Source organism: Rhinopithecus bieti, unplaced genomic scaffold, assembly GCF_001698545.2.
Source record: "Rhinopithecus bieti isolate Rb0 unplaced genomic scaffold, ASM169854v2 scaffold_68834, whole genome shotgun sequence".
Classification (NCBI taxonomy): Eukaryota; Metazoa; Chordata; class Mammalia; order Primates; family Cercopithecidae; genus Rhinopithecus; species Rhinopithecus bieti.
The window spans coordinates 170,395-194,488 of record NW_016826182.1 but is presented as its reverse complement, the minus strand read 5'-3'; the positions used below and the strand labels follow the sequence as shown (position 1 = coordinate 194,488).

Sequence of the window (24,094 nt, the reverse complement as noted above, 5' to 3'; positions counted from 1 at the left end):
TTTTGAGACGGAGTCTTGCTCCAGGCTGGAGTGCAGTGGCCGGCTCTCAGCTCACTGCAAGCTCCGCCTCCCGGGTTCACACCATTCTCCTGTCTCAGCCTCCCGAGTAGCTGGGACTACAGGCGCCCGCCTCATCGCCCGGCTAGTTTTTTGTATTTTTTAGTAGAGACGGGGTTTCACCGTATTAGCCAGGATGGTCTCGATCTCCTGACCTCATGATCCGCCCGTCTCGGCCTCCCAAAGTGCTGGGATTACAGGCTTGAGCCACCGCGCCCGGCCCTGTTAAATTGTTTTTATATACTGTTTTATTGATCATTAAATGGTTACCCTAAGTGTTAAAACCTGAATCTTTGTCTTATTAAAGTCTAATGTAAGTTAATAATTTCATTGCTTCCTGGACAATTAGCACCTCAGAATGATTTAACTCCATCTATCCCTCTTGATCCCTCTCGACTTATGTTCTAGTATTGGATATTTTTATTTTCTCTAAATTTTAAATATATTGCAAGATTATTTATAGCCAACACTCAGCTGGATTTATCCAATTAATTACTCTTTCATTGTTTTTCATTCCTCCTTCTATCCCCATTCTTCCATCTGGGATTATTTGCCTTCTGCCTGAAGAATATACTTCTCTTAGTATCAGTTGATAATGAATTTTCTCAGTTTTTCTTTGTCAGAAAATTCTTTATTTTACTTTCACTTTTGAAAGATATTTTTCTGTATTGAATTTTAGATGAGCAGTTATTTTCTTTCAGCCCATTGAAAATATCATTCCCTTGTCTTTTGGCTTCCATTTGTATCTCTTATTGCTATTCCTTTGAAAGTATTGTGTCTTCGTCCTCTAGCTTCTTTTAAGACTTTTTTGTAAGTTTTGGAATGTTCCCAGTTATCTCCTAGATATTGCTTCTATTCTATTCTGCCTCTTCTCTTTAGTCTTTTTTTTACTGTATCTTGTAGGTCTCTTAATCTCCTTTGTGCTTTACATTATGTGTTTGGGGAGTGGTGACTGTGCTTCATTCTGGATATTTTCCTATTCAGCATTCTCTCTTCAGTCATTTCTACTATGCTCTTATGTCTACCCATTAGTTCTTACTTTTAAATACTGTATTTTTGTGTTCTAGGGTCTTCATTTTGTTACTTTATGTAGTTTCCAGTTCTCAAAAATTTTCAACCTTGTCATTTTTCTTTGAATATATTAAACATTTATTTTAAATAATGCTGATAACTTCATTATTTAGATTCCCTGAGGATTGATCTCTGTAGGCTGTTTCAGATTGTTATCATATTGTCTTGTTTTATTATATGCCAAACATTTTATATTAAAATTTACAGAGATAACTGGAGACTCAGGATGATGTTATCTTCCTCTAGAATAGATTTATATTTGCTTCTGACATGATTTGTAGCTGTTCCATATCACTGTAATGTAATCAGAGATTAAGATGATTTCAAGGTGGGATTCACCTCTTGAAAGAACTAGTCTATTTCCTATTCTTGTTCTTATTCCTAGAGTATGGTCTTTCCAAGTCCTGGTCTTATATTTGGGGAGGGTTGCCCATACCCCTCCCTTCTCGAAGGATACCCTAAACTCTTTTATTAGAAAACTGCTCCGTTTCTCAATATCTAAATGGAAAATTAGTGCTGTATCTGTAATTAACTTCTCCAGGATCTCAGACTGTAATTCTTTATAGCCTTGTTAGCTCTCTGATGCTAACAAATGTGTTTCAAACAAATGTGGATTTTTTTCCTCCAACTTTTTTCAGTTCTCAGAGAGAGAGTTGGTTTGAATTATCTTGTCTGCCATTTCTAGAATGATTAGGGGTCAAATGACGTAATGACAGAACTCCTGATAATATATTTATAGTATTTGCTAATTTTAATATTTTAATCCCCTACATTTGTACAGCACTTAGCAGTTTATGAAATCTTTTTGTATACATTTTATCATTTAATAAAGGAGGTATTAATATCCCAATTACAAAGATGAGAAAACTAACTATCCAAAGAGGGCAGATGACTCAAGCAAGTTCACAACAGCCTAACAACTGAGTTGATACTCAAATTTAAATCTAATTCTCAAGTCTAGTTATTTTTCTACTATGCAACAGATATGAACTTTTATGTTTTAATGTTTATTGTTCTACTTATCAAAGAAAGAATGTAAACGTATGATTCTGTTTTGCTTTGTTTAAAAATGTGATTCAGCATGATTCCACCTTTCCACTGATAGACTCAAGTTCCCAGAACCAGATTAGAAAACGCATCGTACTTGAAAAGTTGAGTAAAGTGTAAGTATGTAATTGCCATTCCAGCTTTGTAGTAGTTTTAAATTAACTTGACATTTATGAGCTCAAAATGTGTAAGTATTATCCTCAAATTTTGAACATTTTGAAAAATAATGTGAAAAGTTTCCATGGATTTCTTCACTTGAGAAATTTGGATTTTTAAGATATTTTATCCAAGAAATACAAATTTTTGTGTAGAGGACACAGAGGCACATCATAAAGAGGAAAGTTGAGATTGTGAATTTAGAAGACCAAACTACCTTACTCCCACCTAATCAGTGAAGTCAGGGAAAAATATCAAAGCTAGACCCATTTAAGTACTGATTTGTGGTAAATGTGTCACAGCAGTTTCAGATGTGAATAAGATCTTATTACAGAGTTTTAAGGGTCTGTTAAGTCACTCTGCATGCATATCCTTAGAACCATTTCACACTCAGCAACTTGAGTTTTTGTTCAGCTTAACGTTGCACTTTTAGCTTTAAACTTCCCGTGGTGGAAAGTATTGTTCTTGTAATTAGCCCAGTCATAAATGACATTTAAAAATTGCTATCTTGATTTTTCTTTCAAAAAGAACTTGAAGATTTTTTTTTCCTGAGGTGTGAGGGCTGTGTTGAACTTTTCAATCTGCATTTTCTTATTTTAGCAGAAAACATGGAAAAGTGTGTCAGTCATTATTTAAGGGTTGTGAATATGAAGTTTTATTTTGTAGCAGTTTGAAAATACGGAAAACATTTCACATTAACCAAGGCATAAAGAAGAGTGAAGACAAAACTAATTATGGTATAGGAATTTTTTGTTGTTTGTTTATGAAAGAGTTTTCTTCTCATTATCAAAGTTAGACCTTTTTTGGTTTTTTATTTGAACCAACCAATTGTAAAAAGTGTTTATTTCAGAGTATCAGAGGAAATTAAATATGTTGGATATTAGATGACACTCAGGAATTGTTAATTTGGATGGTTATGATCATTTTATTGTGATTATATAAGAATGTGCCTTTGTATTTAGAGATAAAAATGGAAACAGGGGTCAAAAGATATGACGACAGGTATTTACTTTAAAATATTACTACAAAATAAGAAAAAAATGGCCAGGTGTGGTGGCTCATGCCTGTAATCCCAGAACTTTGGGAGGCTGAGTCAGGGGGATCACCTGAAGCCAGGAGTTCAAGACCAGCCTGGGCAACATAGTAAGACCCCATCTCTACAAAATAAAATAAAATTAGGCCGGGTGCGGTGGCTTACGCCTGTAATCCCAGCACTTTGGGAGACTGAGGCAGGCAGATCACGAGGTCAAGAAATTGAGACCATCCTGTCTAACACGGTGAAACCCTGTCTCTACTAAAAATACAAAAAAAAAAATTAGCCTGGCGTGGTGGCGGGCGCCTGTAGTCCCAGCTACTCAGGAGGCTGAGGCAGGAGAATGGCCCGAACCTGGGAGGTGGAGCTTGCAGTGAGCCGAGATCCCGTCACTGCACTCCAGCCTGGGGGACAGAGTGAGACTTCATCTCAAAAAAATAAAATAAATAAAAATAAAAATTAATCGGGTGTTGTGGGGTTACTACTCAGGAGGCTGAAGTGGAGGATCGCTTGAGCCTAAGAGTTTGAGTCTGCAGCGAGCTGTGATTGTGCTCGTGATTAGACTGTTCTCCATAGTGGGTGTACTAATTTCCGTTGCCACCAACACTGTATGAGGGTTCCCTTGTCTCCACATTTCTCACCAGCGTTTGTTATTGCCTGACGTTTGGATTATGCCACTGCACTCCAGCCTGGGTGCTGAAGGGAATGAGAAATGAAGCAAATGTAGCAAAAATTAAGAAATTGAATCTGGAAATAGATATATGGGATTATTACTGTTCTTTCTATTTTGGAACATGTGTGAAACTTCCATAGTAAGAAGCTTTTTGTATTATCACACTGGTCTTAAAAAGAAGCTTAAAAAAAATAAAGTAACACATACTTTAGCAAATGAGGCAATACAGAATGGTTTAAAGAAGGAAGTAAAAATTACCCGTAATCCCACCACTCAACAGTAACTACTATTAATATTTTGATGTGTATCCCTGACATGTATATGGCATATGTATACTCATTCTATTTGGTTCTCTCTATGGACAAATCTAGAAGGGATGAAATATGCTTGATATGTAATATATATGAAGTACAATGGTATTATATAATATGTTTTATAAAACAGGATAATACTATGTACATTTTCACTTCACATCTATCATGAATATCTTTTATATTAAAAAATAGATTCACATTATTTTAAATGTCTTATTCTATGAAATGGGTGTATCATAATTTATCTAACCAATCACCTATTGATACACATTTGTTTCCAATTTTTCACTACTAAAACCATTTCCGCTACAAGCATATTTTTTATGTTTATCTGATTATTTCCTTAGATTAAATTTTTTTCATAGTAAAACTGTTGGGTCAAACACATTTAAACTGTTAACATATTATTGTCAGATTGCTTCATAAAAGGTACTAATTTTTACTCCCACCATGAGGATTTAGTAAGGAAAAATATACCGCACTCTCAGATTGGACCATTTTGAGGGCAGTTGTGTTCTTTCCATCTTGGTCTAATATTTGAAAATAAACAGGTAAGTAAAACTAGGGACAAGAATTTAAATAGCTGCCAAAATGATTTTGCATTTCAGTACTTCACACTCAGTAACAGACTACAAAGTGGAGTGTGGGGTTACTATGAATGTTTCCTTATGAGTTCTCACCAGTCATAACCTAGGTTAACCTTTAAATCATGACTGCTTCTACCTAAATGCCATTATTACCTATGGAAAATTCAGATCTAGGCATGACCCAAAAAAAGTTTCCATATAATTAAGTTTGTTTTAAAATAAATGTAATTTTTTAATTTTCAGATTGCCTGGGCTTCTGGGTCCTCTTCAGATTACATTGGGAGATATTTACACACAACTTAAAAATCTTGTTCGAACTTTCAGGTTAGTATTTATATTACAATGATCCTTCTCAATTATTTTGACTTTATTTATTGCCTTGCAGAATCCAAAGGCACGAAGAAAGTAAGTGACTTACCTTTCAATGTCACAGGTCTAAATACGGTATTCTATTTTTCTCCTCCACTAAACAACATTATTTTTCTCTTCTTTTTAATGCAACCTTTATTTGCTCAAGCCATTATATAGTTCACTTTGGATAGTTTATTTATGGAATAGCCTAAAATTGAGAAGGAAAATTATATCTCTGACACGAAGCCAGTAATACTATGGGTTTAAGTGAAATATTAAATATACATTGGATGACCCTCACTGTGCCAGGCACTATGGGTAATGTAAAAGAAACGTAATGCCACCCTAAAGGAAGAACTCTCCTGTATGAAGATCATGTGAGTACAGTGAACAGTACAAGACAGTGGGTAATTTAATATTGAATTACACAGAACAGACTAAAGTGCTAAGAACTTTAAAGGAAGGGAGAATAGAGAATTGATACCAATTGTGAGTGAAACTGTTGTGATTTTTCCTAAAACTATAAAGATAAAAATACTCAATCAGGCTAAGACTAGGTTCTCTCTACCAAGAAGCATAGCAATAAGCCTGTAAATGCCTTATTAGTAGAACTGTACCAAATGCACATTTCAGCCAAATGCCAGTGACCAAATACTAAAATTAACATTTGTCTGTGGCTAATGTTGCACTGACACAGAATAAACTTCTAGGGTAGAAGAATTAATTTATCCAAGACATTTATCATATGTATTTATTATTGTAGTTTATTATTGTCAACAATAGCAGTCAGATTTTAGAAGTGTAAAATTACAGTACAGGAACAATTTCTTGGCACTGTCAGCTGTTAGATTTCTCTTGCAGTAACATACTGCCCATCAGTAACACCTAATAGACAATCATTTTAAACTGGCACATTTAAAACATCACTAACCTTTTGTGTGCCAAAAGTAATTCAGGAAAAGGTTTTCGGTAAGGATTTTACTAGAAAGAGTTTTGTATCTAGAATTCATAGTTTAAGGCAAACCTCAAAAATTATTTGTCTTCAAAGACTTGTCTTTAGCTGCTGAAAAGGATAATTTGTAATAATTTACATTAAACTATCAAACCTTCATAGATTCAAAACTATAGATGTCTTAAAACATTATTCTAGAGTCTTCTATAGTGAACTTTGACTAAACAAAATGTGCTTGGAATATCTCAGTTTTCTCTATGTTTTATCTTAACACTTTGTTATATCATGATTAGATATTATATTTGGATTATTATATATCTGTTGTTTATATAATTTAGGAATTTTTCCAACTCATGATAGTTTGAGGGGACATTGATTTTCATTCATCATCAATTCCCCAACAGAAATTTAAATGCAGGTCTTCAAGGTTATTTTCTTTAATGTTGTGACTACTAGTAGGTCATACATTTCTGCAAAGTTTGAGTTATTATAAAATCTAATGTCTATTATTCTGTTTTAGATTATTTAAATTTTTATTAACCTATTCCCAAGATATGTTCTTGAGAAAGTAATCTAGTGTATTCAATATTTGTATTAACTATCAATCTATTTTCCTAAATAATTGAAAGTTGTTACTGATTGTTTTGTACTTAAAATTAAGTTTCACAGACATCATAATTATTGTGGTATTTTACTCTTCAGTTGGCTGATAAAACAAGCACATAAAGACATTTTCACTTCATTTTATCTAGGATGTTTATATTTGAAACTGAATGTTTAGGTAATGATAAACTGAATGATATGATTGTTCTAATTACTAAGATTTTTACCCTCACTAGGTGTCATGAAAACTATGCAATTTGAAGATTATTGATTACTCACAAGTTCAGGGATGTCAATCCTCAGATTGACCTTGGACTTTGCCAAAAGAGGGTTTGAGCAAAATAACAAGTCCAAAGCTGAACTTGTCTGCATGCTGTGTGCCCTGTTAGTAATGACGAGAGACATTTTTTAGGTATCCTGTCTTATACCTATCACAGAACCATGCGTCCAAAAGGAGATAAAAGTATTTAAAACTGTCTACACTGATGATAAAGTTTAAATATATATACACAGTATGGAAACACTGAAGTTTAGGATTTGTTCAGGATTTATCAGGGAATGAATATCATCATACTAACATAAAGTTGAGTGAGGGAAGATGAAGGTCAGATCAGGCAGAGGCTGATCATTGATTTTTTTTTTTTTTTTTTTTTTTAAAGACAGGGTCTTGCTCAGTTGCCCAGGCTGGATTTCAGTGATGCAATCATGGTTCACTGCAGCCTTAACTTCTGGGCTCAAGCATCAGCCTGGCTAATTTTTTTTTAAGTTTTCTGTAGAGATAGGGGGCAGTCTCACTATGTTGCCCAGGCTGGTCTTGAACTCCTGCCCTCAAAAGATCCTGCTGTCTCTCAAAGTGCTGGGATTAGAGGCACAGGCAAGAGCCACAGTTCCTGATAATTTCATTGATTTTCAAAGGACTTGCCATTCACCTTCCTGCAGACAACACATATTTAATTACCATTCTGAGCAAACTGATAAAGTTATGCTGTACATATCAGAAAACATTAGAATAAACCCTATGGTCTCCAACACACATTTTTTATCCGGCTTATGTAGAATAGATTAACTAGCAATTTAATTTACTTTGTTTATATTTTTTAGAACAATATTTTTCTATAGATCTAATTTGATGTCTCTTTTTTAAAAAACTATTCTGAGGTTCTCAAAAGTTACTAGAAACTTTAGGGAAAAAAAAGTTAGGCTACCCCAGATACTTCTAATCAGTGAGATTTGCTCAAATTTGGAAGCTTATTGGAATCACCTAGGGAGCCTTAAAAAATTACCACCTGTGTCCTACTCCTCCCCATCCAACCCCACTCCCCAAGGATTCTGATTTAACTGGTTTGGCATATGGCATTCAAGGGACAGGATTTTAATGCTCTCCAGGTGATTTTAATGGATAGTCAAAGCTGAGCACCTACTGCTCTAGGGCATAATGCAAAAAATAATAATAATAATTTTGGGACTAATACCTCACTGACCTTCCCAGTCCCTTGGTTTTCCTGCCTGCTCCCTTCTGGCAGCCAGTCAATAATTTTAGAACTTACTGAATGGAGACTGGTAATAGTGACATTTCTATTGTAGTGATTCTTCACAGTTGTTTTTTTTCTCCTACGTCTAAGGACCTCTTTATTTTTCCACCATAGAATTGTTAAGTAGTGACTAATTTGTGTTTTTTAAAATATTATTATTATTAATGAAAAATACAGCCAGGCACAGTGGCTCAGGTCTGTAATCCCAGCACTGCAGATATGAGGAGACATTCAAATGCCCTTTTCCCCTTATAAACTATTATCATTTTTTTCTGTCATTCCTATTTTCTGGCTCTGAGTCCCTTCTAGTTACTTTCTGCATTATTTAAATACTTGATTATATGACATTTGAGATTTGCTTCAAAATTATCTAGATTAGCAGTAGTGTTGAATATGGGGTTGTTATAGAAGAAACGTGATTAGCTGGGAGTTGGTAATTGTCAAAGTTGTGATGTGTATATAGGAATTTATTTTATATTATCTCTACTTTTATATATGTTTGAAATTTAATAAAAGCGTTGGGAAAATAAGCCCAAAACATATGCTCTATTTTGGTAGGAGGTGTTATAAAATTCTGTTCCAAAACCTTGGTGTTAATTATTTTTGAAAATCTTTACTCTTCAGTAACTATAAGTCAAAGTCTGTAGCTTTGATAAAAATTGCTTAAATTGGCTTTACTGTCCTTCAGAAAAGTGTCAGTTGCTTAAAATACAGAATGACCTCTGATAAGATAGCTGATTTGAAGTCTTCAGATTCCAGATTCTGGACAACGTTGGCAGGTCTGTGACAGTTTGTAGGCTAGGGCTGCCAGGCGAAGCTTCTGGAAAAATGCCATATTGATGACAGTAACTATTGTTGAGAAGTCTTTTCAATCAATACTGATAGTGGGAAAGAGTTGACATAAATAACCGTATCCTTCTCTCTGAAATGGCAATCAATAATAGGAACTTGTAGAACAGTGATTCTCAAGCCAGTTGTGCATCAGAATTACCTGGGGAGCTTTTAACAACTATAGATGTCCGGCTCCACCCTAGAGATTGAGTTTCATTCGGCTAGGGTTGGCCTCAGTCATTAGTATTTTCTAAAAGCGCCCCCGCTAGATAATTCTAATATGCAGCCAGGGTTGAGAGCCTATTTTGGGACCTAAACATAAAGCAGTTTTTTTGGCTCTATAAGAATTTCCCCAGTGAATAGAACTGTCCTTTCCACTGAACTTGCATTACAAATCTGCTATCTAGAATGTTACATTGGTTTACCTGTCATAACGTAAAGCAGGTTCCATCAGAATCTGCTTGATAATGATTCACTGTCATCAGTGTTGAATCTAGATATTTTTCTAAATTAGATTTGAATTAAAATTATATTTTGACACAAAAGTCCATTTTAAATTTAATCAGTGATGAATCAAGGTATTTCAATCTGTATGAATTTCAAATTATGTTTTGAAAATCTGCTTTTATTTATTTTATTTTGAGACAGAATCTTACTCTGTCACCCAGGCTGGACTGCAGTGCTGTGATCTCAACTCACTGCAACGTCTGCCTCCCAGGCTCAAGCAATCCTCCCACCTTAGCCTCCTGAGTAGCTGGGATTACAGGCACACACCACCATGCCGTGCTAATTTTTGTATTTTTTTTTAGAGACGAGGTTTCACCGTGTTGCCCAGGCTGGTCTCAAACTCCTGAGCTCAAGCAAACTGCCTGCCTCCCAAAGTGCTGGTATTACAGGCATGAGCCACCATACCTGGCCTGAAAAATCTGCCTTTTAAATGTTTTCTGTCAAATATTACTGTTTCCCTTTTAAATTGTCACTCAAACAATAGTAAATACATTCATTTAGCATCTGTGCTGAAAATTATTTTGGCTCAACAATAGGAAAAATACGAAAACAGGTGAAATTTCGCTAGTTTGCTACTAGAAGTACTTTGAAATGAAAGCAAAACCTCTTATTTGTGTTCTCTCCAGTGCCTGGAACAGTGGTAATACAGCAGACACTCTAAATACATTTTTGGTGAATGTATAAGTGAATTATGAACTCTTAGATCTGTCTTAACTCTACAAGATTTGAGTATAATAGAAAAGGAAATACTTTTTTGAGTTGTAGTCTTGCTCTGTCGCCTAGGCTGGAGTGCAGTGATGCAATCTTGGCTCACTGCAACCTCCACCTCCCGGGTTCCAACGATTCTCCCGCCTCAGGCTCCCAAGTATCTGGGATTACAGGCATGCACCAACACACCCAGCTAATTTTTGTATTGTTAGTAGAGATGGGGGTTTCATGATGTTGGCCAAGCTGGTCTCGAACTCATGACCTCATGATCTGCCTGCCTCGGCCTCCCAAAGTGCTGGGATTACAGACGTGAGCCACCACACCTGGCCAGGAAAGGAAATTCTGTTCTTCTGTCATTTTATTCCTATATGCTTATCCTTATTTGAGCTAGCTCCTTTGACTATATGCTAGATACTGTTTGATTTGCTGCAAGTACATCAGTGAACAAAACAGACAAATCCCTTCACTCATGGAACTTACTTCTAATAGATGGAGTACAAAAATATGGCCTTTTCCTTTTCTCTGTCCATTCTTCTCCTTCTCACCCCAGAAGCAGGGAAATCAGATAGTACTGAGGAGGGAGAAAGTTGCACTTTTTAATAGGCTGGTTAGGGAAGACCTCATTGAGAAGACACTGTTTGTGTAAAGACCCAAAAGGAGGCAAGGGAGCAAGCTGTGTTGCTGTCTGTGAAACTATAGCAGACAGGGAAGAGCAAGTGCAAAGACTCTAAAGCAGGAACAGGCCTGGTGTCTTCACAGAATATTTAGGTTGCTGGTGAGGTTAGAGAAATGAGCAGAGGCAAGAGTAGAGAGATACGTGGTCAGAGAAGTATGGGATTGGGGTTGGGTGTAGTACAGACTGTATAGCCCTTGTAGCTATGATCATTCTTTGACCTTCACTCTGAGTGAGATGGAGGGTAATTGGTAGGTCCTGAACAGAGGAATGACATGATCTAACATATATTTTTTAACAGCATCATTTTGGCTGCCAAGTTGATAATTACAACAGATGAGCAGAGGCAGAGAGACCAATACAGCTAGAAATAGCCAGGACTGTTTTGGTAATCTAGGTAAGAAATGGTGTGGCTGAAGAGAAAGCAGTGGAGGTAATAAGAAATGATCAGATCCTATTTTGAAGGTGGAATCATTAGAACTGGTGACTGGCTGGACATGGGATGTGAGAGAGTCAAGTTTAACCATAAGATTTGTGGCCTGAGCAACTGGATTCTGGAAGGATAGGGTAAGCCATTTACTGAGATAGGAGTGTCACACCATCCCTAGTTTTGGGAGAAGGATGAAGAGCCCAGTTTTGGCGCTACCCAATTTTGAGATGCTGTTAGACATCCAAGTAGAAGTGTCAAGTGGACCATTAGATATAGAAATCTGGAATTCAAGGAGGAGGTCCAGGCTAGAGGTAATACATTTGAGAGTTGTCAGCATATAGTTTCTAATATTTAAAGTCATAAGATTGGATAACATCACCAAGGGAAAGAGTGTTTGTTTATACAGGAGAGAAGAGACCTAAGGCCAGAGGCCCTGGGACACTCCAGTATTAAAATGTTCAAGGAGAGGGCTCATGAGAGGTAGGGGAACCAGGCAAGTGAAAACCTGGTGAAGAAAATGTTTCCTGGAGAAGGGAGTGATTGTCAAGTGCTGGACAGATTAAGATGAGAGTTGTGAAATGTCTGTTGGATTTGGCAGTATGGCTGTCTCTTGTACAGTTAATCCTCACAAGAACCCTATGAGGTGGTTGATATTATTGTCCTTATTTTACCAAATAAAGTTTCACAGCCATCAAACAATGTGTCCAAAATAAAACACTACTGAGGACATATCTGGGCATTAAACCCTTATCTTTCAGACTCTAACCATTATATACTGTACTTCCTTTTTCTATCATGTAGGCTTTTTTAAATTTTGGAAAACGATGGGAAAATTCAGATTAATGTAACAAAATATATCCTCCACTCAGAATTAATAGATTTTAATATTTTCTAAAATTTGATTCGATATATATTTTAAATAAAAGAAAATGTTATAATTATTCAAAAAATATTAATTGAATGCCTACTGACTGCCAGCCACTTGTTCTGGAAACTTGGAATAAATAGTGAAGTACACAAAGACTCTTGCCCTCTGAGAAGAAAAAAACAAAATAAACAACAATTATATATTAGAAGGCAATAAGTGGTATGGAAAAAAAAGAAAAACATATAGCAGAATAAGGAGGTCAGGAGTATTGGGTTTTGGGAGGTAGAGGGCAAGTTGTACTTTTTAATACTGTGGTCCGGATAGGCCTTATTGCAAAGATGACATAAGGAAACTTACCTGGCAGAAGATAGTTTCAGATGGACGGAATAGCTGGTGCAAAAGAGGAGGGCATGAAGTCAGTCCCCTTTGTTCCCTTTCACAATCCATTCTTCGTTCCTCCCCAGAAGCAACTGGTACTGTGAAGTAGATGTGTATCCTTCTAGTCTTTGTTTTTATGTTCACTGCCATAAACAGTATTTAGTATTTAGTCTGTTCTTGATTTATATAAATAATGCTATACCAGCTGGGCACTGTAGCTCATTCCTGTAATCCCAGCACTTTGGGAGGCCAAGGCAGGTGGATCACTTGAGGCCAGGAGTTAGAGACCAGCCTGGGCAACATAGTGAAACCCCACCTCTACAAAAATACAAAAATTAGGCGTGGTGGCACATGCCTGTAATCCCAGCTACTTGGGAGGCTGAGACATGGCACTGCACTCCAGCCTGGGTGACAGAACAAGACTCTGTCTAAAAAAAAAAAAAAAGCCATGCCATGTTTGCTTTCTTTCATTCAAAATTATGATGAGCAAAATATGTAAATCTAGTTTATTCATTTTAACCGCTATTTAATATTTTATAAATATGCCAGTTTATTTTTCTATTACAAGCAGAGTTACATTAACAACCTTCACACACATTTTTTTATGTATAAGTGAGAGTATTTTTGGGCTTTATATCTAGAAGTATGTAAATAGCTGGGCTGTTTATATGCATTTTCAACTTTATTAGATATTGCCAGATTGTCATTCAATTGCTCACATCAACAGTGTGTTGCACTATTTCTTCCCATCCTCACCAACCTTGGTATTGCCAGTCTTTCATTTTTCCAGGTGGATGGAGTGAATTATTGTCTTTATATTAATTTCTCAAATTATTAGTGAGATTGAGCTCCTTTTCAAATTTTTATTGTCCATTTCAAATTTCCTCCTTTATAAATTCCCTGTTCATATCCTTTACCATTTATTTATTGGCTGATATTTTCTTATTGATTTATATCATTTTTAAATTTAGAGTGATCTTTCTAAATGCTTTCTGAGAAACTAAGATGACTACAGAGTTTTTTGTTGCCATCAATGGCTTAGTGATAAAATTTACTTATGATTTTTTAAAAAACTTAAGTTTTCTTTAATAAAGACCTATTATTATAATTTATTAAGCCAATTCTTATTTCTGTAAATTATGGACTATAACATCCCTTAATTGCCTGCTACCAACCTAGCACCAGATGGAAAGGTACAGAAGATGAAGTAAAATTACAATCAGAAATTGCTTACCTTAAGCCAGACACAGCAGCATGTACCTGTCATCCCAGCTACTCAAGAGACTGAGTCAGGAGGATCTCTTGAGCCCAGGAATTCAAGGCTACAGTGTACCATGATCATGCCTGTGAAGAGCCACTGCACCGCAGCCCAGGCAACATAGCAAGACCCCTTTAAAAAAAAAAAAAAAAAGAAAGAAGAAGGAGAGAGAAGAAAGCAAAAGAGAGCAGAGAAGAGGAGGAGAAGAGGAAGAGCAAGAGAGAGGACGAGGAGGGGAGCGGTGAGTGGGGGAGTGTGAAAGGAGGGGAAGGGAGGGGAGCCGAGAGCGAATTGCTTGGTTTAGGGCGAAAGACATAGAGAATATTATGAGTATGGTGTGTTGTGGGGGTGTGTGTTTTAATCAAGCAATTTAGTTTCCCACATTGTTCCTATATGTTTATCTTGTCTAGTAGTAATATTATTAAAACATAAAAAAGTGGGGCTGGAACACTTCCTTTTGAGATGGCCATTATCAGATAGTGACTATTGAGCCGCATTATTATACTATTGACTCTTTCCTGTCAAATATAACAAGTATTTTTAAAAAATAGTGCTTCTGTGGCACATTATTATAAATCTGATATTCTCTAGAAAGAAATAGAAAGTTTACTTAAAGGTAACACTCCTTGGATAAATTTTATCTGTCTTTCAGGTTAACAAATAGAAATATTATACACAAACCTGCGGAATGGACTTTAATTGCTATGGTGTTGCTGTCATTGTAAGTACTCTCTCAGATTTTAACTCTAAATACTAAGTGTGAAGCATATTAATTAGGGAAAAACAAAGTGATCCACTGATTTTGTAAACTGCCTTGGAAAATACCATACCTCTATTTTGTGCCTTATTTTCCTTTCCTATGTAATAAAACAACTTTTATATAAAGTGGTATGTAATTATTCTCTCTATTTTTTTACCATCTTTTCTTCTATATACCTTATTCTTTAAAAATACTATTTGTTATCATCTCTTTTTTTTTTTTTTGAAACAGAGTCTTGCTCTGTCGCCCAGGCTGGAGTGCATTGGCGTGATCTCGGCTCACTGCCACCTCTGCCTCCCAGGCTCCAGCAATTCTCCCACCTCAGCCTCTCTAGTGGCTGGGACTACAGCCATGCACCACCATGCCTGACTAATTTTTATATTTTTTGTAGAGACAGTGTCTCGCTATATTGCCCAGGCTGGTCTCGAACTCCTGGACTCAAGAGATCCACCTGCCTCTACCTTCCAAAGTGCTAGGATTATAGGCATGAGCCACCACACCCAGTCTGTTATCATCTTTGAAAGAGACAAACATCTTCATGTGGAGTATATACAGAATAGTCTTTTAGTTTCATTTTTAGTAGTCCATTGTATTAACATTGAATGGGCTTCATTATTTTACATCTGTATTTTTACATATCTAATATTATTTTGTTTTCAACATACTTTATTAGCATCAAAAAAGTTTTTTAAATTAATGTACAATTTTAAAATCTGACAGGTTTAAAGGAACTAAACCAGATGCTTACTACAAAAGCATATATAAAACATTTAATACTCATTCAGCTTTTAGGAAACCACTAGTGGTTTCTAAGGCTATTTATCGATAGGGTTACAACTCTTTAATAAGTGTAGGGTTTTTCAGCTTGAATTGTAAAATTCTTCTTTTGAGGATCATTCATTATTGCATTACTGTTGCTGCTTGGTGCTTGTTAGAGGTCATTGAAGCCCATAGGACATGGAAAACTTACCAGACACTCACAGGTCAAAAAGTGTTATGAATCAATCTCATAGCCTCTCCAGCCCTGCTTTCTCTTTCTGTGATATTACTTCAGTCTGACATGTTATTCTGGCTTGACTGTCCCTAGGAAGGCTGTGCTGAGAAGCATTAGGGTAGGCTTCAGTGAGCCAGAATCTGTGTCACCCAACCAGATACAACTCACATGATTCATTAAATCAGAACATAGAAAATAACTTTACTTGAATGCCCTGATATAAATTTTTTATCAACCATAAGAACAAATCTTTTGTCATTTCTGCTATTCAGTGTTCCAGCTGAATTGGTAATTTGTGAACTGATCTTATGAATTTTTTAGAAAGTTTTTTCCATTTTATGAAATTTGTAAATATTTTGGTCACTGGCAAAGGAAATATCAGTATCTCTGCTCACCCACCAGATCATATGCCTGCTAATAAACCCTTATAGACAACTGTTTAACTGTACTTCTGCAATTCATTATACTAAAGGGAGAAGTAACTTTTTTGGTTGACAAGTCAGAGGCCTAGGCTCAGCACTAATCTCAGAATCTTGCTTTCTCAGCCACTTACTGAAGGTATTAGCACTGCTTACTGAAGACACATTAAGTCCTACTGTTTTGGATTAAATTTTGCCACATCTTATCTAAAATATATAGCAAAGAACTGAAAAAGTATGGAAAATGAAATAATAAAGGCTACCATTAAAATTTCATATGATTATTCCATACAAAAGTAAACCTCTCTAGTGTTTGATTTTAATAGAGGCATCCATGTGGCACAAAATACTGAAAGCTTTGCTAGTCCTTTTATGCACTGTTTGACTTCTTTAACTTTGGATATAATGTAGGGAACCTCTTATTTCAAGAGTCAGTGACCCATAAAAATAGTGCCTTAATTGAATTCACGGAACAAATTGCACACATTTTAGTGTAGTGTATTGCGTGTTTCATATTGGGCAATCAATCTTTTATTTTTGAGATGGAGTCTTGCTCTGTTGCCCAGGCTGGAGTGCAATGGTGCAATCTCGGCTCACTGCAACCCCTGCCTCCCGGGTTCAAGTGATTCTCCTGCCTCAGCCTCCTGAGTAGCTGGGATTATAGGCACCTGCCACCATGCCCAGTAGAGTTGGGGTTTCACCATGTTGGTCAGGCTGGTCTCGAACTCCTGACCTTGTGATCCGCCTGCCTTGACCTCCCAAAGTGCTGTCATTACAGGCATAATGAGCCACTGTATCCGGCCTAGTGCAGTCAATCTTGAAATTGTAGCAGTAAACACTATTTGCTTTTGTCATTCACCTTGCATCCCACCTCTCTTTCGTTATGCCGTAATCCCTACCGCTAGATCTAACCTTCCTTCTCCTAGTCATTGGTCAACTGGACAACTAAAATCTTCCCCAGTTAGGGGAAACCCTTTTGGCTTCTTTAAAAATCTTTGGTCACTATAGACACCAAGACAGGTAGTGTTTCCTAGGTTTTTGCCTTTGAAATCTTGTTTTCTGATAATTCTAACTTTTGCTTTTGGCCTTCCTTGCAGATTCTTTTCATTCTGCATTTGCACATTCTGTATCTTCACTAGTTGAATCTCCCTATTCTTTTGATCGTCAGCTTCTAAGACTTCTGTCTCCTGTGCTGTATTATTTTCTTATTTCCTCTTTTCTCAGAAATTCCCCTTTAGCTTTTCATATTTCTGCCCCCACTGGAAATCTGTGGCTCAACTGATAGACTTTTTTATCTCCAGCTTTGTCCATTTGTCACCTTTTTACTGCAAATACTACTGTACAAGTTAGGGATAAAATTAAAATACATATTCATCATGTGAAAACTCCATTGACTTCTATAAAGTATAATTATACTTTAATGTGTATTTCCACCCCTTTTCTCCCCTTTACAGTTTGACAATTACTTTTTAGAGAAGGCATTTTGTCATTGGGGAAAGCAAAAGCAGGCATGGGGGCCAGCATTGGATAAGTACCCTTACAGTGAAAAATATGGAGACTTTAGACACCCAGAGACATGACATATAAAGAGAAAGGAGGAAACACACGCACACATATTTGTGGAGAAGTAACCCTACCTTTCAGCCTTTTAGCTTATTGCCAGTAACATTGACTGTAGGCATACATGGGAGTGTGTCTTTTTTAAAAATAATTATCCTATAATTCAGAAAATTTTCACGTCTACTCTCAAATTTCCAATGGAATTTTTAAGTCACAACTTGTAGACATTTCTGGAATTCATGTTTAAAAACAAACTGCTTATAAGTGTTTATAGCTAGGCAAAAGATTCTAAATGGCAGTTGTTACTTAAGATGAATATAAGATAATATGTTCAGTAGTACTGTTCTTTATATATGAATATTGCTAAGTTTTATTATTACTATAATAGCATTTGTTTAATCCATGAAAGCTATTTTCAGAATTCCTCATGTGAACTCTTAGAAGAGGATACATACATACACCTATATATAATTGTATTAGTATGTTGCTATAATGCCACAAGTCTAACTCTTGTTAAAGGGGGAAAAAAATCAACATTTTGACCTAAACGTGATAGTCCAGGACAACATAAATAAAACTGAGTCTTGAATTTTCACACCTTTATTCTTAAAGGAAATAAGGAGTTTTGGTAGCAAGCCATCTTCTCCTGGTGACTTTCATTGCTCTTTCACAGATGTATTAACATTTTTTAAATCTGTGCCAGGTACAGTGGTTCATGCCTATAATCCCGGCATTTTGGGAGGCTGAGGCAGAAGGATTGCTTGAGCCTAGGAGTTGAAGACCAGCCTGAGCAACATAGTAAGACTCTGTCTCTACAAAAAATAAAAACATTAGCCAGGCATGGTGGCATATATGTCTATAGTCCTAGCAACTAGAGAAGCTGTGGTGGGAGGATTGCTTCAGCCCAGGCGATAAGGCTGCAGTGAGCCATAATTGTGCCACTGCACTCAAGCATGGGTAACAGAGCAATACCCTATCTCAAACAATAATAATAATTTGGACCATAACATGTAATTTATCAGTGTATACTGATGGAAATTGTATTTGCGTATCTCAGAAAAAAATCTGATCAAACAGAGTTGGTACAGTTGATCATTGCACACTCAATGAAATGCATCCCATATGAAAATACATCATGACCTATTCCCACTTCATTTTGGTTTCTCACTGATTCCATGGAACTTGAATTACTATTGTGATTGCAACATTTATTGATATTTATACTATGAATTCAGACCCTACGTGGTTACCCAAGAGCACATGGAAAGACCTTCTAAAGCAGAGCTTAAGCACTATACATTTATGAAGGAATGAATGTTCCTTTAACTCCTTTAAAAATGTCCTCTCAGGCCGGGCGCGGTGGCTCAAGCCTGTAATCCCAGCACTTTGGGAGGCCGAGACGGGCGGATCACGAGGTCAGGAGATTGAGACCATCCTGGCTAACACGGTGAAACCCCGTCTCTACTAAAAAAATACAAAATCTAGCCGGGCGAGGTGGCGGCCGCCTGTAGTCCCAGCTACTGCGGAGGCTGAGGCAGGAGAATGGCGTAAACCCGGGAGGCGGAGCTTGCAGTGAGCTGAGATCCGGCCACTGCACTCCAGTCTGGGCGACAGAGCGAGACTCCGTCTCAAAAAAAAAAAAAAAAAAAAAAAAAAAAAGTCCTCTCGTTCTTATTTAATAAATGTTATAATTAAAGACTCTGAAGCACTCCTTATACAAAGAACATATATAATAGTGATAATTGACTTTTTTTTTTTAAGAACTCATTAGAAATGCAATAAAATAACCTGATAATTGCTCAGATTTATTGCTTAAGTACTTGGTTGTAATTTTGCATCTTAGTTGAAGTTTATCAGACTTTACTCTTAAATCTGATTTTGTTCCTGTAAAAGGTACTATATAGTGAAATAATATAGAGTTGAACCTGATTTTCTTAACTAAATATGTGCTATTGAGATGTTAGGCTTTCTCCACAATCTTTGATGCATGACTTTTAATAAAAATGTATGTAAATATATAGAGATAGTTTTGTATAGGCCAGGTGCAGTGGCTCACGCCTGTACTTTGTAATCCCAGCACTTTGGGAGGCCAAGGCAGGCAGATCAGTTGAGGTCAGGAGTTTGTGACCAGCCTGGCCAACATGGTGAAACCTCATCTCTACTAAATATACAAAAATTAGCCGGGCATGGTGGGGCATGCCTGTAGTTCCAGCTAGTCCGGAGGCTGAGGCAGGAGAATCACTTAAACCCAGGAGACGAAGGTTACAGTGAGCTGAGATGGCGCCACTGCACTCCAGCCTGGGCGACAGAGTGAGACTGTCTCAAAATAAAAGATAGTCTTCCATAAATATTTAGTACCTATATACTCTACTGTGTAACGCTTATTAATGTATTTAGATATTTTGAAGTTAGAAAGGACAGTAGACCGAGTGCAGTGTCTCATGCCTGTGAGCACTTTGGGAAGCTGAGGCGGGTAGATCACGAAGTCAGGAGATTGAGACCATCCTGGCCAACATGGTGAAACCCCATCTCTACTAAAAATACAAAAATTAGCTGCGCAAGGGGGGCCTGTAATCCTAGGTACTCGGGAGGCTGAGGCAGGAAAACCGCTTGAACCAGAGAGTCAGAGGTTGCCGTAAACCAAGATTGCGCCACTGCACTCCAGCCTGGTGATAGAGCGAGACTCTGTCTCAAAGAAAAAAGAAAGAACTATAATGAATTGCATAGAATTATGTTTTATGATGTGGTATTTTGATATGATTTAGGTATATCATATTTGTTTTTATATTCCTCATAATTCCATGTTACCCACAATATAAGAAACCAGAAAGTAAAGAATCGCTTTTAGTCATGGTCACAGTATTCAGAATAGCTTTTTTGAAAAGATTTAACTGGTATTTTGAGAAGATTTTCTAGCCATAGGACACATCGCTCAGCTTCTGTCCCATTTACTCCTTCCCTTTTCCCTTTGCTCTTGGTCTTCCCCGGTCTTCTGTGACCTCTGTCAGTATTCTTGAGCCTGTAACACAAGAGCAGACTGTGCTGATGGTGACCTAAAACTGAGAAATACAGGGAAATGTCCAGACCAAAACTGGCAGCCAAAGAGAAGACATATAGAAGGCTATCGAGAAGCAGCTTAACTGGCCTGAGTTCCTTTATGTGCAGCCTATGTGCAGAAATGGGAATCAGGTTTCCTCAAGAGTGCTTATACTTAAAATGTAACTTTTCCACCCAAGTTTAATATAAAAGCTTTGTAAATAAGCCACTACTTTGTTTTCTGATGGTCTATGGTTAATTGTATCATAAGAGTCAAATGTCTCTTGGTGACCAGGGAGAGAGGTGTGTGTTGTGTTCTGTGTGAATTATTTGGTTATCCAATGAAGGAGATGAATACTTTGTATTACTCAGAAAGGATAGAGGATAAAGTGACGTATAGTAGTCTAACATGGATACATGCTCTTCCTAGTTCTATGCCCTTGATGTTCTCTAATGGAAAGCTTTCAAGACCATCTCCAAAAATGTCTGCTTTCATTTTATTTATCTGAACTGGCTGTTTCCAGTGAACTGTGGCCCGCTTCCTAGGCAGAGACCATACAATAGTTTATTCTCTCTAAAAGCTTTGAGTATTCCTGTCGTTCAGGGAGTAGCATATAAGTCCTGGGAAATGGTATTTAAACAGCTCAACTTGACCATGATCGCTAAACAAAAGCCATCACTGGACATGGGCAGCCACTTTAGGTAACCATCATACAGAGAGATACTCTGGAGAGTCACTTCCCTAGGGCTACCAGGCCTGAATGGAAAGATGTGACTAAGGCTTTTGCCTCAGCAGGCTGTTTTTTTAAAGCCTGCCTATCGCTAATTTCCTCAGAAAATCTGTGAACATACCATGAAAACAAAGAGATGGTTCCTTAGAAATCTATTGGTTACAAGTATTCCCCGCTCTTTCCCTTAGCAGTCCAAATTTAATTTTAGGTATTTGAGACCATATTTGAAGATCACTGAAATTACTTTTTTATATTTCCTTACAATTATGGAATTTTTATATTTAACTGAGCTGTTTAAAGTTGAGATAAAATTCATATACAATTCACCATTTGTATGTTTTAAAATATACAGTTCACTGGTTTTTAGTATATTCACTATGTTGTACAACCGTCACCACTATCTAATTCCGGAACATTTCTGTCACTCAAAAAAGAAACCTATCTATTAGTTCAGTCCCAATTTCCCTTCCTCCAGTCCTCTGGCAACCATAAATCCATTCTCTATCTTGACGGATTTATCTATTTCTGAACTTTTCATATAAATGGAATCATATATGACCTTTTATATCTGACTTCTTTCACTTAATGTGTTTTCAAGATTCATCCATTTTGTAGCATGTAACAGTACTTCATTCCTTTTTATGGCCAAATAATATTCTATTGTATGGATATACCACATTTGTTTATTCATCAGTTGACAAACATTAGGGTTATTTCCATTTTTTGCTATTTGATGGGTAACAGTGCTATAAACATTCATGTACAGATGTTTTGTGTGAGCATATGTTTTTTGTTCTCTTAGGTATATACTTAGGAGTAGAACTGCTGGGTCATATGATAACTCTGTTTAACCTTTAAAAGAACTGCCAAAGTGTTTTCCACAGTGGTTGTATCATTTTACATTTCCACTAGCAATGTATGAGAGCTCCGAAGATTGAACTTTACAAATTATCTCATCTTGCTTCACACCCAGTAGTCATTTTAAAGGCTTATATATGCAGTTTCCCCAAAACTTAAATATGCCTAATCTAATTGATTTTAGGCTTTCATGGACATGTAACATCAATTTCTTATGTTTTAGGAATTTCTACTATAAACGCAAAATGAGTACTTTCAAGCTAAAAACAAAGGTTACGGTGTTCATAGTGTTCAATCTGAAACCATATAAATGTCTGAACAGTAGCTACTGGTATTCTTTTGGATTCCTCAGTATCCATAAAATTCAGTTTTTGTTTCTTGCTTATATAAATCTTGAATTTGTTTATCTTATGATATTTACTATCCTATCACCTTTGTCTTTGTGAAGTTTAAATATTTACCTGTTTACTGAGGATTGAACAATAATTAGATTATTTCTATACATTCCCATACTTATTGCTGAGAGTTTATGTAACAAAAATATGTTTTTAAACTGAAATAACTTTACCCTCAGCCAACAGAGCTATATGGGAATCTAGATAGTTTCTAAAGAAATAATACTTGTTTAAATTTTTAATCAAAGCCAACTTTCTACAATAATTCCCCCCACAGAATTCCCTGTATCTTTGGCAGTTTTATAATGCTACTCTTTTTTCTTATTCATAAGTAGTTGAGTATCTCCAACTTCAGGCCATACTCTACATTAAAAGTCATCAAGGATCCTGAGCAAAAAGATGTGCCCTCCAGCTGCCCTGTCCCAAGCAGCAGCAGTGGTGGTGATGACAGCAGTTAGCAGCAGTTGGCCCTTGCAAATCACAGCCTTGATTTTAGGAGCCAGTCCCTCTATCTGCTAGTGCCATCATCACGTCCTGACTGAGCTCCCTGAGAGCTAGGAAGCATGAAGCTTGAGGGAACTGTTACCCCCAGCATCAGGGTCTGCCACTATAAGGGTGTGATAATCATTGTGTGTGGAAGCCATAGTTGACTACATTTCAATCTTAGAGTATTGAAAAAAAGTTGGAGACACTATTCTGAGAGAATTGTTACATGGCGACAATGATGAAGAAAAGCTTTTCCAATATTCATCTGCCAAGTTGTTCTGTAGATCTGTCACAAACAGGAATTAGATATAAAGTTGTAAAGTCACTGTAACCCAGCCCTTTAAACAAACCTATGTGTAATATATCACTACAAAGTGAGTTACAAAGAACTTTTTTCTTTTGAATTAGAAATATCAGTGGAAAGCATCCCTGCTTCCTTATTAATGGGTAAACCTAAAGCATTAAATGCAAACATTAACAGGACATAAACCATCTGTTATAAGAAAAACACATTTTATTTTATTTGGCTATCATAGTTTCTTATAATCAGAGTTTTTATCTCTGTTTTCTAGATAGTAGTTCTGAAATGGAAAGTTCATAGTGACATACTTCTTTTTTTTTTTTTTTAGCATCATATAAAGTATTTTAATCAGAGTTTCTTTTTTTAAATTTTTTTTATTATTATACTTTAAGTTCTAGGGTACATGTGCATAACGTGCAGGTTTGTTACATATGTATACTTGTGCCATGTTGGTGTGCTGCACCCATCAACTCGTCAGCACCCATCAATTCGTCATTTATATCAGGTATAACTCCCAATGCAATC

General features: G+C 36.5%; 1 protein-coding gene across 3 annotated transcripts in view; it reads left to right on the top strand.

The window, feature by feature from the left end:
• The window catches only part of RPAP2 (RNA polymerase II associated protein 2), a 101,102-nt gene that overhangs the window by 36,204 nt on the left and 40,804 nt on the right, over window positions 1-24,094 (top strand). For all 3 annotated transcript variants that reach the window (XM_017863328.1, XM_017863326.1, XM_017863327.1), the window contains 3 exons: window positions 2,209-2,291; window positions 5,182-5,262; window positions 14,682-14,750. In XM_017863328.1, the coding sequence (XP_017718817.1) occupies window positions 2,209-2,291; window positions 5,182-5,262; window positions 14,682-14,750 (233 nt within the window). The remainder of the gene's footprint in view (window positions 1-2,208; window positions 2,292-5,181; window positions 5,263-14,681; window positions 14,751-24,094) is intronic.